This window comes from Rhipicephalus sanguineus, chromosome 10 (assembly GCF_013339695.2).
Source record: "Rhipicephalus sanguineus isolate Rsan-2018 chromosome 10, BIME_Rsan_1.4, whole genome shotgun sequence".
Classification (NCBI taxonomy): domain Eukaryota; kingdom Metazoa; phylum Arthropoda; class Arachnida; order Ixodida; family Ixodidae; genus Rhipicephalus; species Rhipicephalus sanguineus.
Window position 1 is genome coordinate 27,801,917 of NC_051185.1, and position 15,226 is coordinate 27,817,142.

Consider the following 15,226-nt stretch of genomic DNA (forward strand, 5'->3'; position numbering starts at 1 on the left):
TCTGTCTATCTATCTATCTATCTATCTATCTATCTATCTATCTATCTATCTATCTATCTATCTATCTATCTATCTATCTATCTATCTATCTATCTATCTATCTATCTATCTATCTATCTATCTATCTATTCCCCACCCCCCCTTCCGCCGTATTTTACATTCCCTACTCCGCCGCCTCCCTTTGTTTCGCAAGCGTCGGTAGGGCGAATTTTGAAGCAGTCTGCAAGACCAGGGATGTTTATCCATGTTTACAGTACTGCGGCCATTCGCCGCTGACGGCGCCGCCTGTCGGCGGCGACCGGGTTGATCGACCAGCAGCAAGCCACGCCACGCGCACTGACGCTGCTGGCGCGCGTAGTCAAAGCAGCATATTCATACGATGTGGAAACAACGCATCGTGCAATCCAGCGCGACACCCGAGACCACTTCTTCGCGTGCTCCGCCGACGTTATCATTCTTTTGCTGTTTATTTTGCCTTGCCGAGCGGCCGCCGCGTCACGGCGGCTCGTAAAAATGTTCCCGCGCTCGCTACGGATGGAGAGAGAAAAGGAGGAGGGGGGTGATTGCGAGCTTGGGCGTACTGCGTGGCGTGCGGCATGTAAAACAAACGACATGAACGTAAACTTGGGAGCTCGCGGCGCTTTGGTGCTTTGTCTACGATCGGCGCCTCGGGGGGCGGACTGCATGGCATTTGTGTAGTGCTGCGTGCCCGCCGGTTCTCGTTATGGAGAGCGTTTAGCCCTGCTTTTGTAACAATATTTTTGCTCACTCATTATTCTTACTGTGCCATCTCACAATTTGTTTGAATTTCCTAACACCAATCATGTCTGTGTGCCGTGTTCTCAGAATAACACGCGACGCGAAAACTTTAAATTGGCATAGTTTCGTGTTTGCCGTGCTCCATGCGTCAGCGATCACGTTAAGTTTCTTTTGTTATTGCCGTGCGGCAAGTGACAGTAATACATGTTGCCGCGCGTGGGCATCGGCAGGCGGGTTCGAAAGGGGCACTCTTCATGCATGCATGGTCCCGAAGTCTAAAGAATTAAGCGGTATCGTGCACTCGCTGGAGGATAAATTTCCTGCAAAGGAAATCGGAACAAGCACTGCATTATAGTTTTTCAATAATATGTATACTTGCAGCAGTGACGGGTGTCGTATATTTTGCTATCCTGAACAACGCAGTTCATTAGATCTTTTTTTCACTACATCAGGTGCATGTAAATGGCCATTAGCTGCAAAATGGCAGTGCGCCACCATGGAATGTCCAAGAACCTCAAGAAGTTGCAGTGGGTCCAAAGTTTTCCATGCACATATTTCTGATAGTCCAGGTGCACTAGACCTCAAGCCAAGCTGTTACAGTTACCACCAGAATCACTTATCAGCTAGGATCACCTATGGTATTGCCATAATCATCTCCACTGTGTCCAGAAACAGTGCTAGACGAGTCGTTCAGCCAACATATTGTACAATTAAGGCTGCTTGCTCAGAAGGTGGTGCACATTTGCTATTGTTAAAACGTAAGCTTGGGCTAGTTGGTGATTCAAAAACTCACAGGGTCCCTTATGCATTCCCCTAAGATGACTCGAAGGCGAAAGCCTTGTTCTTCTTTTTCTTCTCAGTCGATGTATTCATCCTTCCCCACCCCCCCCTCCGAAAGCTTTCTGCATAAAGTGCTCTTGCACTGCTTCCAGGATAGGAGGCATTGTAAGCTTTCTTCACCTGCTTTTGCACTGACTCAGTGATCGGCCCACCTTTGACCGAGCGACGATGTCATATGATGACATCATCATGTGAGGTCATGATGACGTCATCATGTGATGATTTTTTGCATCACTCATGTTGATGCCGCCGATGCGGGACGCCAACGATCAATTTTCGTGTTTGATGCGTCGTCTAAGGCTTTCGCCTTAACATTGACGTGTTTGCACAGTGGAAATTGAACGAGGACGGAGGACACAACACAGGCGCTGTGTTGTGTCCTCATTCAATTTGCACTGTGCAAACGCGTCGATATTGCTATTATGGTTATTGACAACTTGACAGTACCTTCCTGTTAACTTGAAAATTGAAGGAATGTGAGCTGAAGTTGTTTTTCATTCACTTGGCACAATTGTCGGTCTGTTGTAGCTGAAGAACTTTTTTCTTTTGTCTTTTCTGCAGATAAAGGCCTTTACCCATCAGAGTTTAATTTGGCCAGCAACGCGGGCATCACGGTAAATGCGACGTGTGGTGAAACGGGCCCTGACAACTACTGCAAGCTTGTTGAGCACACATACAATAGGTATGTTAACTATTAATTCCCTTTTCCTCACATGCTCTTCATTACTTAGATATCTACATTGCCCGAGTACTAAGTTACTTTTATATTGTGAATTCGAGCTGGTTACTTGAAATATCTGCTTGATTAGACTGCATTTAGCCTGTGTGCTACATTGTATAATTATCACCTATATATCTTAAAATACTGCTGATGTCTCCATAGTGCTGATGCTAGCCTCTATTTTTCTTGCGTAATATTCGTGCATTCCAGTTTTTAATACTTAGTCTTCTTCTTCTTTTGTATTGCAAAGCTTCATTTTCTAAGCCATATAACAAGGTTCTACTTATGTTTGTAATCACTTACGCTTTTGATGCCCCATCTTGGCTCCACTCGGCTGTTGTGTGCATCAACTGAAAAGGCCATTGTAAGCGATGCGTGTTTGGACGTGCTTACACACTCCACAACCGTGGTAAAAGATACGAACAAATGCCCTGCATTTGGATAAACTAATAAGTGCTTATTTCTCCCTGCTGTTCTTTCTCCTAATGTCAAGGCCAGTACATTTCTGTCAATTCGATGAATACGAGACCTGTTGCTTGCTTCAGAGAACCGCAGTGTGGAGAGTGCGACGCCACGAGCCGCTATGCGGACCGGAGGCACCCTATCCAGTACGCCATCGATGGCAGCAACCGCTGGTGGCAGAGCCCATCCCTGCAGCACGGCCGCAAGTACCAGTGGGTCACTATCACCCTCGACCTCAAGCAGGTTTGTCAGTGCCTCCCATTTTTGTCTCTTTCAGTGGTGCACAAACAAAGGATGAAGAGAGAAGAGATGTGCAAGTGTTCTTCTATGTTTGTCTCTTGTTCATGTGTCTCTTGTTCATTGGGCAATCGTAAGCAACCAGTTACAGTCAAACCTCGATACAACAATTATGTACATAACGAATTATTGGTTATAATTAAGTAAACGAATAACAGTCTTGTCATCTATAAAGGGTTGCAAATATTCTTTCATAACGAATTTTCGGATATAACGTAGCATTTTTGTGTGACATGCAACTTCATCATGACGAGGTTTGACTGTAGCCTGAATTTCTGTTTATGTGACATTTTCAAAGTAGTTGAAGCCTTGATTGTCCATCAATCGGCTTCTTGTCACGCCGCACGCAGTTTTGTGGTCGTGGGCTACGTCCGAAGCTTGAACCTTGAATGCAACTAATAACGTACGGGGTAATGACAACACAATGCTCACGGCGTAATGCGAGGCCCCGAAGGCAGCTTATGTAAAAATTACATAGCATGAAAGAAAGCTAATTTTCTATACTCTGTAGCAGCTCTTGGTGAAAAGCAAACTGTCAAGAATTAAACATGTTTTTGCAATAAATGTTGTTCAGGTGTATCCATATCCCTAATACTACCCATGCAATTATATTTCTACTATTTAATTGCATAAGCATTATCATGTGCCACTAAATGGTATCAAATCTGAGAACGTCATCTATGTGCGTCTGAGCAGTAGATGACGGTAATGGCATCATGTGGTGGCACTAATTTACGCGTCACCTGATGGCTCGAGACATTTTGCGAAATGTGTTAACAATGCTTGGAAGGCTCATGCTTACCTGGGCCTTCTCAGATGTCTACTGCTTCTTGGACTGAATATCTATCTCCAATAGGCATTCAGGTTAATTTTGCAGCAGAGAGAGTGTTTATTTTCTGTTGCTGCCATGAATGTCGTGCATTAAAGCACTCACACAACGATGACGTCATTTTCTCCTTCAGTTCACTGTACTGATTTACATTACTACTTACACCAGGAGTTTGTGAGACCTGTTCATTATTGCGTTGCTTCAGCTGCCCATGAAATCTCGCTAACTTAAATTAATCTTTCGAACTGTCTAAAGTGGCTACGTTACGTTGCTCTGCAAAGGGAATTCACTTGTTTCTTCAGGTTTTTCAAGTGACCTATATTATCGTCAAGTCTGCCATCTCACCCCGGCCTGGAAACTGGATTCTGGAGCGCTCCATCGATGGAGTGTTTTACCGGCCGTGGCAGTACTACGCCGTGTCGGATGGCGAATGCTGGGAGGCGTACGGCATAGCGCCCACTCCGGGACAGCCCGTCTACAAGACTGATGACGAAGTGATTTGCACCTCTTACTACTCTGCGATTACTCCGTTTGAAGATGGAGAGGTAGGTATTTTTTGCTACTCTTCGCGGTTTGAATTCCGTGGCTGTACTGTCGGTTGTGGAAGTTTAAAAGGTCTCACTACTTTCGAGATGTGCAAAATCCTGTATGATATAGCAGTGGTGGCTGAAATTTGCCCTCGAAACATGCAAGCATAAAAATTAGGGTTTCTTCATTGGTGAAGTAACTTGGAATTTTTACCATGGACTACCAACATGCCTCAAGTCTCCACCATTCATAACATAGAATGTCTGGCATAATGCTGAATGCTGATAGTGTGCCTTATATTGGCCAGCTATCGACAGAGCAAGCATCGCATGAACAGAATGTTCATGCACTAGACTCGGGACAAGATGTGTAGCTAATGGCAAAATGTGTAGTCCATGGCAAAATGAATATGTATCAAGTGTTTCAATGTACTTTTTCCTGCATATGGATAGTTCTTAATGGTTTTCTGTTCACTCAGTCCACATCTGCATTCGAGGTGTAATGATTACAGTATAAAGTTTTCATGCTAGGGCTCCTAGGTTCAAATACTATTCAGGACTTCAAATTGTAAGTTCAGATTTTCTGTGCTTTGTACTTAGTTATTTTGTTGTTTTTATTTATTTTATTTATCTTTTTTTATGTTAGAGGAGCTGAAACAACTCATGCATGTTTTCTTGTGCTCTTTGTTCACACTCAGGAAATGCTTAGGCCCTAAAATTTTGCATGTAAACCCTTCAAAGTTTGACGAGTGAACGGTGATCACAGTTGAGATGTTTACTTTCCGTGCTGCTGCTTTTGTTTAGTATCTAGATGCAAGTTTGATGTATTGCTTATTGTTTTCTTGTCTTCAGATTCACACATCACTCATTACTGGAAGGCCGGGCGCTGAGGAGTTTAGCGAGAAATTGATGGTACGTTGACACCGTGTTTTTTGTTTTCGATGCTTTGAAATGCTCAGGGACATCTTCAGACTTGCATTATTTATCTAGGTGCTCTTGAGTGCAGTCTGTTCTCAGTGTAAGTAATGCAGCTGTAAACATGCTAGTTGCACTACTAGTGGAGGTGATATTTACATGCTCATTAGCGTTTATCTCTGCTAGTCGATTAAGATGTTATTACGAATCTAGAATCTGTAATAAATTAATTGAAATAATTCACTATGAATTAAGTCATTATGAATAGCAGCGTGCTATGGAGTGGAAAATGATAGGAGTAACTAACCGTAAGAGATTGTAGGACGGCAAAATAGCTCAGAGAATGAACAGGGGTAGTGGATATTCTAACTGACATCAAGGGAAAGAAATGGACGTAGGCTGGCCACGTAATGCGTAACGCAGACGACAGGTGGACAGTAAGAGCAACAGAATTATTATTATTTTTTTTTTATTTAGTACATACTGCAGACCCTTAGGTCCAAGCAGGTGGGCAGTTTCATTACGACATGGTTGACATAGAAGTGACATAAACAATTTGTTTAGGGTTGTTGTGGGATACAGTCATAGTAAATACAAGGTGACATGGAAGAATGACATGGTGACATTACCGAGAGATGGGAAATGCAGTTGAGTAAGGCAGGGAGTTAGATGGAGTGACGTAATTAAGAAGTTTACAGGAATAAAATGGAATCTGCTGGCATAAGGTAGGGTGAACTGTAAATCATTGGAAGAGGTCTTCGCCCTGCAGTGGACCTAAATAGGCTGAAAATGATGAATAGTTTTCATTCGGTTAAAGTGTGTACACACATGCACATGCTGTTACACTCCCAGTAATTCCAATATTGAGCATTTTATCTGTTCTGGTTTGTTAGTCGAAGGGCTCGAAAGCTGTTTTTGGGATTCACAATCCGATGCCTGTGCATTTTTTGAAAACTCGCTGCAACTTTTTTCACCTGTGCAGGACTTCACCAAAGCCCGGTATGTCAGACTGCGACTGCAACGCATACGCACTCTGAACGCTGACCTCATGAGCTTCCAGGCTAACGGTGACTCGGACAAGCTGGACAAATCTGTTGCCAGACGGGTAGGAACAAAACTGATATCTTGTCGGATATTACGATTATTATATTTATATACAATTTATATATACAATTATGTACGATTTTAAGATGGCCAAAAATAATTATCAAATGGTTGAAAATGTCATTTGCTACCACTAGATCTCGTGCGAAGCTAGGTTATGAATTTTTCTGTCGAAGGTTTTCTGGACGAGTATTTGAGTTTCTTTTAGGTGGACCGAACTGGTAGTAAAACCCTTTGGTGATGATAAATAAAAAATGCGTACCATCTTTTCTCAGCAACTTTTATGGGCAAGCATGTCGAAGTGTACCTATTTGTAGACAACCAGGAAATCACCCTTTTTTATATTGGAGAGCAAGTCTGTGCGAAAACATTCCCCGACTGATTGTGTCAGGATCGCTTTGTATTCTCAGTAGCATTTTTGTTTGCTGAAAACCAGTCGCTACGCGATTCAAGACTTAACATATTCTGCACGTACAAATCCGTTTGAGGGGCATTTTCAACTGAATGTTTCACTCGTCACTGGTCCATGATCCGAATTTTAAAAGCCTGAAATGAAAAAGAAGCAGGCATAGAGAGCCCCCTAAGAAATAGCTACCGGAGAGGACGGCTAGCAGTTCGTTGTCAGTGGACGGAGACCTAAGCCAACATCTTGACAAATTTTCTGGGCTGGTGCCATGGGCTCTGCCCCCCATGAAGCCGTCCGGTGGGGGGCCTGAGCCCCCCAGCCGCCCCGTACTCTCCGCCTATGGTACAGTATGTGTGAAGTCTAGCGTTTATGCTCATAATACTAGAACTGACTATTGTGAGCTAACCATTAACTAATGTTGACTATGTGCTCTTATAACAATTAAATTAAATAGTACATTTGTACCACTATGCCTTTGCCTCACTCCAAGAAATCCCTTGCACACTACAACTGTTTTCTTTGCGAAAAAAGTTTCTGCAATCTTAAAACTTTATTTTTGTCTTTTCTAGTACTTCTACTCCATCAAGGATATATCGATTGGAGGACAGTGTGTCTGCTCAGGACATGCCAAGGAGTGTCCATCTAAAGGATCTGGTGGAGAGGTGAAGTATAGATTAATTCCGATAGTGTGAGTAGGTTCCTTCCAGAACGATTCCTTCCTCCTGGCTGAGTGTTCTTTCTTGCCATGCAAGGAGAAAAAGCAGGGAGCGTGGTTACCTTCAGGCAGACAAACATGTTGTTGCTGCTGCTGACATGACCAGATTCTCCTGGTGACATCACGACCAACGCTGGGGATACTGAAAGGCCTGGAAAGGAGCATGGGATTGTTTCTTTTTTTTTTTATTTTGAGGCACGCCCACAGCTCGTAGCGCTGCTGCGTTTGACACTGTTGATCATGACGGCACTCTAAACTTGATGCGCGTGTTTACTTGAAGTGTAAAAAAATATCAAAAGTGGTTTAAAGGCTCTTTAATCTTATAAATGCAGCAAATGCCATTCTTTCAAGCATCCTTCTTCATTCTAGGGCATTTAGTTGAGGCAAAACTTTTTCTTGACAAGCACGCACACAGCACGAACTGTACTGAAATTTTCATTCTTTGACGATGCAGCTGCAGTGTCGCTGCGAGCACAACACGTGTGGCGCTAGCTGCGAGCGCTGTTGCCCTCTGTTCAACCAGCAACCATGGAGGATGGGCACGGCTGGTGACGCGGCAGAGTGCGAAGGTGCAGCATTGACTTTCCGTGTATTCTTTCTGAGTATTCTATGGAACAATTCAATCAGGAAACAGTTTTTAGCTGCCAAAGATAGCTTCTACCATTCCAAATTGTGATAGAGTTTCTCTTTAGTCTCAATGCCTGCAACACATCCTAATTTTTTTTGCTTTTTTTCAGTGGTGCCTTGCATTGTTAGTCTGAATAGTATAGGCTTTCTCAACTCGTGACTGGAAACTTACCACTTACAATGATGGTACTTAGAAGCACAAAAAACACAAGATACACAAGAAAGAAGAACCAGACAGGATGAGCGCTTGTCCCGTCTGGTTCTTCTTTCTTGTGTGTGTTTTTTGCGTTCATAAGTACCATCATGGGTCCTTGCAATCTCACCCAAGTATTTCTTCTCACCACTTACCACTTCTTGACATATGGGTCACAAACCTGTAGAAACCACACAGCAGTTGGATGAAAAATGATGGGTGTAACATGAAGGAATAAGAAGACAGCATAGTGATTATAGGCGTGTGCCCAGGGGGAGAGGGGGGGGCAGTCGCCCCCCGAGTCACCTAAGAAGAGGGGGGCGCAAAGTCTGCCCCATACATTGACTTAATAGGGAGAGGGGGTGCCGCGATGAACCTTCGCCCCCCATGAAGGGGAACCCTGTGCACACCTATGGTAGTGATCAGAAAATGGAGAGGGGTACCAATATCCTGGTAGATATTAAAAGAAAAAATGGACTTTGGCAGGTCACGTCATGAGGACACACAATCGATGGTCAGTTAGGGCGATGGAATAGGTACCAAGACATGAACGATGTGCTTATTTCATTGTTGCTAATTGTTCTTGTACTGCCAGGATCACTTCAGTAAAAACTTCTCCAGACCTCTCTAACCTTTCTATCAGAAGGAAGCAAGCCCGCCTATGCCTCTTTCACAAAACCTTCTTTACGAATCCAGAACCTAAAAAAGCATTGTTCTCGCCACCTTGTTACCTTTCATCTTGCGTCGACCATAACTTTAAAGTTCAAGTGCCTATGCCAGACCAACATGTAGCTCCACACATACGTGCCAAAGACATCATCTGAATGAAATCGCCTCCCCCCCTGTCTCCATTGCCAGCAGCCCTGATCATGCATCATTCAAGACTGCCATTTTGAATTTGGAACACCACTCCTCTCTGTGATGCCGCAAATGGCATTGAGAGTACTTAAAGAAATAAAAATAAATAAATAAATAAATGGGAAGCATGAGTGAGGACAGCAAAGGGTTGGGTGGGGAGACGAAATGAAGAAATTTGCTCGCATAAAATGTAATTGGCCTGCACAGAACAGGGTGGGTTGGAAATCATTGGAAGAGGCCTTTGTCCTGCAATGGACATAAGGTAGGCTGACGATAATGACAAGAATATTTTATGAAGGGGCCCAAGTAGCACGCAATGTTGCCACAACTTTGAGGCAACTTTCTCATTGTTGCCACAACGCTGTGTCAACATTTGGTGCTACTAGTGGGGGAATTTTGTAAAGTTAGCACGAGATAGTTTGTATTATGTTGATGCATTGAGAAGGACATGGTCAAATTGAAGTGCTGCAAACTGTTTGCCACTGTTGCCTTTCAGAGTGCGAGTGCTTTGGACATGCCAAATCTTGCGTGTACGACGCCGAAGTGGCGAAAAGCGGCACCAGTCTAAACAAGTTCGGAGAGTACGACGGTGGCGGAGTCTGCCAGAACTGCTCGGTGGGCACTAGATATTTCTTTTAAGGTTTCTTTATTGTCTTAATTTGGATAACCGCTAACTTAACAGTGTATCTGTCACCGGCAATTCGGTATGTAGCTTCAGAGTGTCCATAGACCAGTGTTGGTGGGATACCACCCATAATTGCAGAACATCTGTTCGCTTTGGTGGCACAAAAATTGCTCGTTCAAATCTCTCATGACGTGCATGAATGAAATCCAGTAAAACTTATATCAGACTTGAAGTAATCATAGATAGTAGCTAGGCAACTATACAAGTTAGTTACAAGGCTTAAAATGCCTGAAAACCTTGCCTGTTTAATATGTACTGGTACAAACAGTGCTAAAACTTGGTTGGTTATGTAGCATGACAAGAAAACATTCCTGCATGATTTATAATTGCTGCTTTTCAATTAATGATGAAATAGGTGCTCTTCCTTTATTGGTCACATGACTGCTTGAGTGGCTTTGGTAAAAAAAAGCTTTATTGTCTACTCTCTCTTTATACATTTTTTTTGTATTCACATTCTTCACATTCCTAATATTGAGAATAATTTCTGCTCGCTTATGAAGATACGAGCCATTTACCGGTATTTGATACCGAGAAATACAGCCCAGTCATGTTTTGTGAAATTCGCTGGTTCGAGGCTATTCAAATGAGAGCACGAAAGACATTGTGTAGAGAAGAATTTGATAAATGATTGTTTCACATCTAGACTTTTAGTGACACAGGTCAGTGCATTTCAGTAGAGTGAGGCAAAACACTGTAGAAAAATTTTATTGTTAGAGGTCTCAACCGTGCTGCTTCCTTTCATTTCTCTCTTGGCAGCATAACACTGCCGGCATCAACTGCGAACGTTGCGAAGACGGTTACTTCCGCCCTCGGGGCGTGCCGAGGGACCATCGCAATCCATGCCGCAAGTGCTCCTGCTCCGGACCTGGCACCACAGGAAGCTGCATCGGGGATGACTCGCATGTTCACGAGGGACTGGTATGTTCACATCAAATGCTGGCTCGTTGCAGCATGAAGTGCTGCACATTTTTATTGTATGAATACCTTTATAAGGCACCTTATTTCAGTATGCAGTAGACTCCCTTCAAGACAAACTCGAAGGGACCATGATGACTTGTTCACGTTACCAGGATTTCAGGTTATCGAAACTACCCTGATAAAAGAAGGGACAGCATGCCAGGAGTTTCAGAGTAACACAGTTAAACAGACAGCTAAACGGACAACAGCCATGTTAAGTCTCGTTCCAATACTAAATGAAGCTGGCAGAAACAGACAGTTTCATGAAGGCAGCACAGAAGGGGGAAAAAAAAGCTATGCAGGCTACTTTGTGGCCAAAGAAAATGGTAGATGATCAGAAGGAAGTTTGGAAAGTTAATGGGGAGGGTGTCTCCTCAGAGGAAAACAGTCGCATTTTGTTATGTGCTCTGTTTAAGCCATGTTGTGTGTCAAAGTACAGCTCTTATATGCGCTTTTCTTAGCCTTTTCTTATTGACACACGCTGGCACCATGTCAGATGCTTTCTAAACAGTTCAAGAAGCTCTTCACTACTTGTACTTGAAGCTGTCCATCTATCTCTAATGCTGGCCACAATTTTAACACACCATAATGGTTAAAAGTAAGCAAACAAGGGGAACACCACTACAGAAAGGCCTGTTTCCAGTGTAGCTGGGCCTTAGAGGGGCTTCAGGTTGAGTTTTTTTTTTCACGCTCAGTTGCTTCAAGTCATATTGTTTAACTGTTCATTTTATGTGGACATCTGTAACCAACGCATCGCGTTTTTTCCAGAGTCCTGGAGACTGTATCTGCCGCGAGGGTTTCACAGGGCCCAAGTGTGACCAGTGCAAGCGTGGCTATCGAAACTACCCACGCTGTGAGGCTTGCCCGTGCCACTACGCGGGGACCGTGAACCCAGACCAATGCGACGGCCCTTGCCAGTGCAAGGTACGTCCAGTTTTTTACGTGCAAGATCATATTGCCCTAAGGTACACCTTGACCCTTTGTACTATAATATTGTATGTATATTTTGTATAACACAGTAGAATCTTGCTGATGCGAATTTCGGTGTGATACGAATTCGTAAAATTTCCCAGCCGAATTCCATTGTGTCCAATGGGTCGAAATTAATCCGAACCAGTGGGCCGAACACTTTTCCGCGTCGCGATGGGTGATACGAATTTCGCTACCGAAACCATCTAGTGACGGCTGACAGCAGCGTGAACTAGAAGCTCTGGAAGGGCACAGGCGGCCAGCACACACGGATTGAAAATGGAACTACCGTTTGCCACAACCATTGTGCACGAAAAAATGGTTGCTGTCGACACGATCATGGATATCGACTACACAGGTCCGAAGGTACGCATCCAACGCACCAGTGAATTAAAGGCAATAAAGTCGTAAAAAGGGACAAAGCGTATCGACGTTCCTGTCATTCGCTTGTGACTATGGTGGCGCGGATTTCAGCGCTTAGTTTCAGCACTTAGGATTTCAGCACAGCGGACTTCAGCACTTAGTTGGCCTTAAACCAGCTCCGACATCGCATATTGGTACGTTCACGTGTTTTCCAGAAAGACTAACGTGATTTCTCTTGATGGAAATAAATGTTTTTGGCGTATATTGTGGTTTGAAAGCGGATTTTGCTAGTTTTTTGGTGATACGAATATTTTTGCTCCCTTTTGAGATTCGTATCACTGGGATTCTACTGTAACACATCATCCGTGTGAAGATGCTTCTTACGAATACCGAGCAAACTTACTTTTTTTCGTTCAGGTTAGCAGTGAATGAAAAATGCTAACGTGCACATGCATTGTAACACTCAACTCGTAGGTATCATCGCATTGCATGCAGCTACCTAATGCTGCTGTGTCAATCTTCTCGTGTTGCAGAAACATGTCGAGGGCGATCGGTGTGACCAATGCGCACACGGCTACTACGACTTGTCGGAGACCAACCCAGAGGGTTGCTCGTCTTGCTTCTGTTTTGGAGTGACGAGCGTGTGTCGACCGAGCAACTGGGGAATTGAAACTGTAAGAGCTATTTTGAAAAGTGTCGCATATAAGACACAGATAGCGTGTATGTTTCATGCTAATGAAATGAGAAAGAAAAGAACACTGTGTTTATGCCTTTCATCATTCTTCATTGTGTAATCAGAAACTGCTGCGTATATTTCTTGAAACCAGCATCATTGTCTTTTTTGCTACCCACCTCATCACATTGACAATTTATTTAAAAGAGCAACAGAATGGACTAGTTAGCAGCTGCTCGTTTTCATTTTTTCACACTATGAACTAGTGTCACAGTTTCCAGCTGTGTACTTTTCTGACCTCATGCTTCATTGTGTCAACTTGGGCTTTTGTTCTTCGCCAGCATCCACGTTGTCCTCATTAGAAAATTACATAAGCATGAAAAATTAACATTGACCATTACCGGTGACAGCGAGGTGTACCGAGTGTTTCGGTTTGCGAAACTTCTTGTTTGAATTCTGTTATGGGTCGTGTATACTCAGAGATGAAAAAAACAAAACAAGAAAAAACGCAGAAACGGAAAAAAAAAATAAAGAGTAGAAAGAAAGGCAGTGAAAGACTGTTCGAACATTGAAGGTAGAGCAGTCAATTGCCAAATGCATGGTTGCATTGCAACATCTCAGAATTTGCATTACCGATGCCTCGCTTGTGAAAGTTTTATCTGCATGTGTGACTAAAGCGGCAGTTTATTAATGATGACATGCATATAAGTGGCTTCACATGCAAAAGAGAGCTGAGCTTGCTTTTGCAAGTCATGTCAGAATTTTCTTCTTTCATAGCTAGTGGGTCCCTTGTTAAGATATATAACTCGTATAATAATCACTCATAATCTGCACAGGTTAAGCAGCCCGACACCTGGACGATTACCAACCTGCACGGCAGCCGAACAGTTCGGCCAACTCCCGAGAACGGACACCTCACCATTGCGAATGATGACGTCAATTGGAACATGTATTACTGGCAAGCACCTGAGGAATACCTTGGAAACAATGTTTGTGGAACCACTATACTTAGCCACCTATCTGTTTATTTATATTAAAATATGCTCAACTAACATGCTTGTTTTAAAAGTTTGATTCTGAATATTCTTGCTACAAGAAGCGAATTTTCAATATGGAAAAATGTTAGACTCGTAGATTACATAAAACTAGCTTATGGAAATTTATTGCTCGACGAGCACCAGCCAGTGAGATGTAAGCATTCCAGGCTGCGTATTTCAAGTTCTGTTAACCATTGCTACTGACAGGGGCCTGTGGTGTTCCTAAAGCTGATAATTTTGTCAGCCATTTAAACAGGTCTACATTGTCACGCATTTGCCTGACGTTGCAAAATGAAGATAAATTTCAATCTTAATTGTGCTGTCTTTCTTGTTGACAGCTTTACTCATACGGAGGAAATCTCAAGTTTATGCTCAGCTATGTGGTGGCCCGCGGTGACACTTCGGGATCCTACGTGGAAGGCTCGGATGTCATAATTGAAGTAAGTATGACAGAAAGAAGTACGTTTTTCTCTCTCATTTAAACCTGTGCAAGTCAGCAAATTCATTTATGAATTTGTTGCCTGAATATTGCTATATGACTGTATTGAAGGACAAAGAACGGTATTGACGAAGACGTGATTTCGGAGACTGGCGTGGGCTCGGCCATCTTGTCCACGCTTGGACATAGTGTAAAAATATTATAAATATGCCTTGCTCCTCTGTATGCCTTTACGTAACAATATTAGTCACTTAGCCACAAGCTTCTGCCTTTAATTATGTTAGACTAGGAAATTAGAAAGCTTAACTGAGAAAATTTTTTAGTTTATCAAACAAGCAAGTCTACCAACTTGACAAATGATATCCTGTTGTACAAGGGTATTTGATGCATTATGTTGTCTGGTGTGCCAACTTTTATGGAGATTTTGTAATAGTTCACATTGCTCATTAAGTTTTGGCCAGGTCAAGCTTTGATGACCAAACTTGAAATTTGGTGTAAGTACTGTAGGCAACGGGACTAATTTTGTCATAGACGTAGCGTTTGTGATTCTTCGCTCAAGTCACTGTAGCGTGATGGTATTATGCGATGCTTTCTAATGACAATTATCTAGATATTCATCTACACACGTCTTTCAGCCTTATGGTCATTTGTTACCATTATGTTAAGATATGCCACTGCTGTCTATGTTTACATGTTCAACAGTTGTCCGCTGAAGTGCGACAGTATGACCATTTTTCTTTTTTACCGCAGCTACCGCTATATATGGCATATCAATTACCTAATGCTACAAAACTTCTTACACAGTTCAACAAACTGGTTTGCTCATCATTGGGCTCTGCAGTAATTTACA

At 43.0% G+C, this 15,226-nt stretch overlaps 1 protein-coding gene across 1 annotated transcript in view; it reads left to right on the plus strand.

Annotated features, from left to right (window-relative positions):
- LOC119407300 (laminin subunit alpha-1) overlaps positions 1 to 15,226 on the plus strand; it is a 133,573-nt gene that overhangs the window by 38,042 nt on the left and 80,305 nt on the right. The window contains exons 2-14 of the mRNA XM_037674204.2: positions 2,161 to 2,281; positions 2,866 to 3,025; positions 4,211 to 4,453; positions 5,288 to 5,347; positions 6,333 to 6,455; positions 7,430 to 7,522; positions 8,030 to 8,144; positions 9,750 to 9,868; positions 10,695 to 10,856; positions 11,664 to 11,819; positions 12,761 to 12,901; positions 13,737 to 13,889; positions 14,276 to 14,377. Coding sequence (XP_037530132.1) covers positions 2,161 to 2,281; positions 2,866 to 3,025; positions 4,211 to 4,453; positions 5,288 to 5,347; positions 6,333 to 6,455; positions 7,430 to 7,522; positions 8,030 to 8,144; positions 9,750 to 9,868; positions 10,695 to 10,856; positions 11,664 to 11,819; positions 12,761 to 12,901; positions 13,737 to 13,889; positions 14,276 to 14,377 — 1,748 coding nt within the window. The remainder of the gene's footprint in view (positions 1 to 2,160; positions 2,282 to 2,865; positions 3,026 to 4,210; positions 4,454 to 5,287; positions 5,348 to 6,332; positions 6,456 to 7,429; positions 7,523 to 8,029; positions 8,145 to 9,749; positions 9,869 to 10,694; positions 10,857 to 11,663; positions 11,820 to 12,760; positions 12,902 to 13,736; positions 13,890 to 14,275; positions 14,378 to 15,226) is intronic.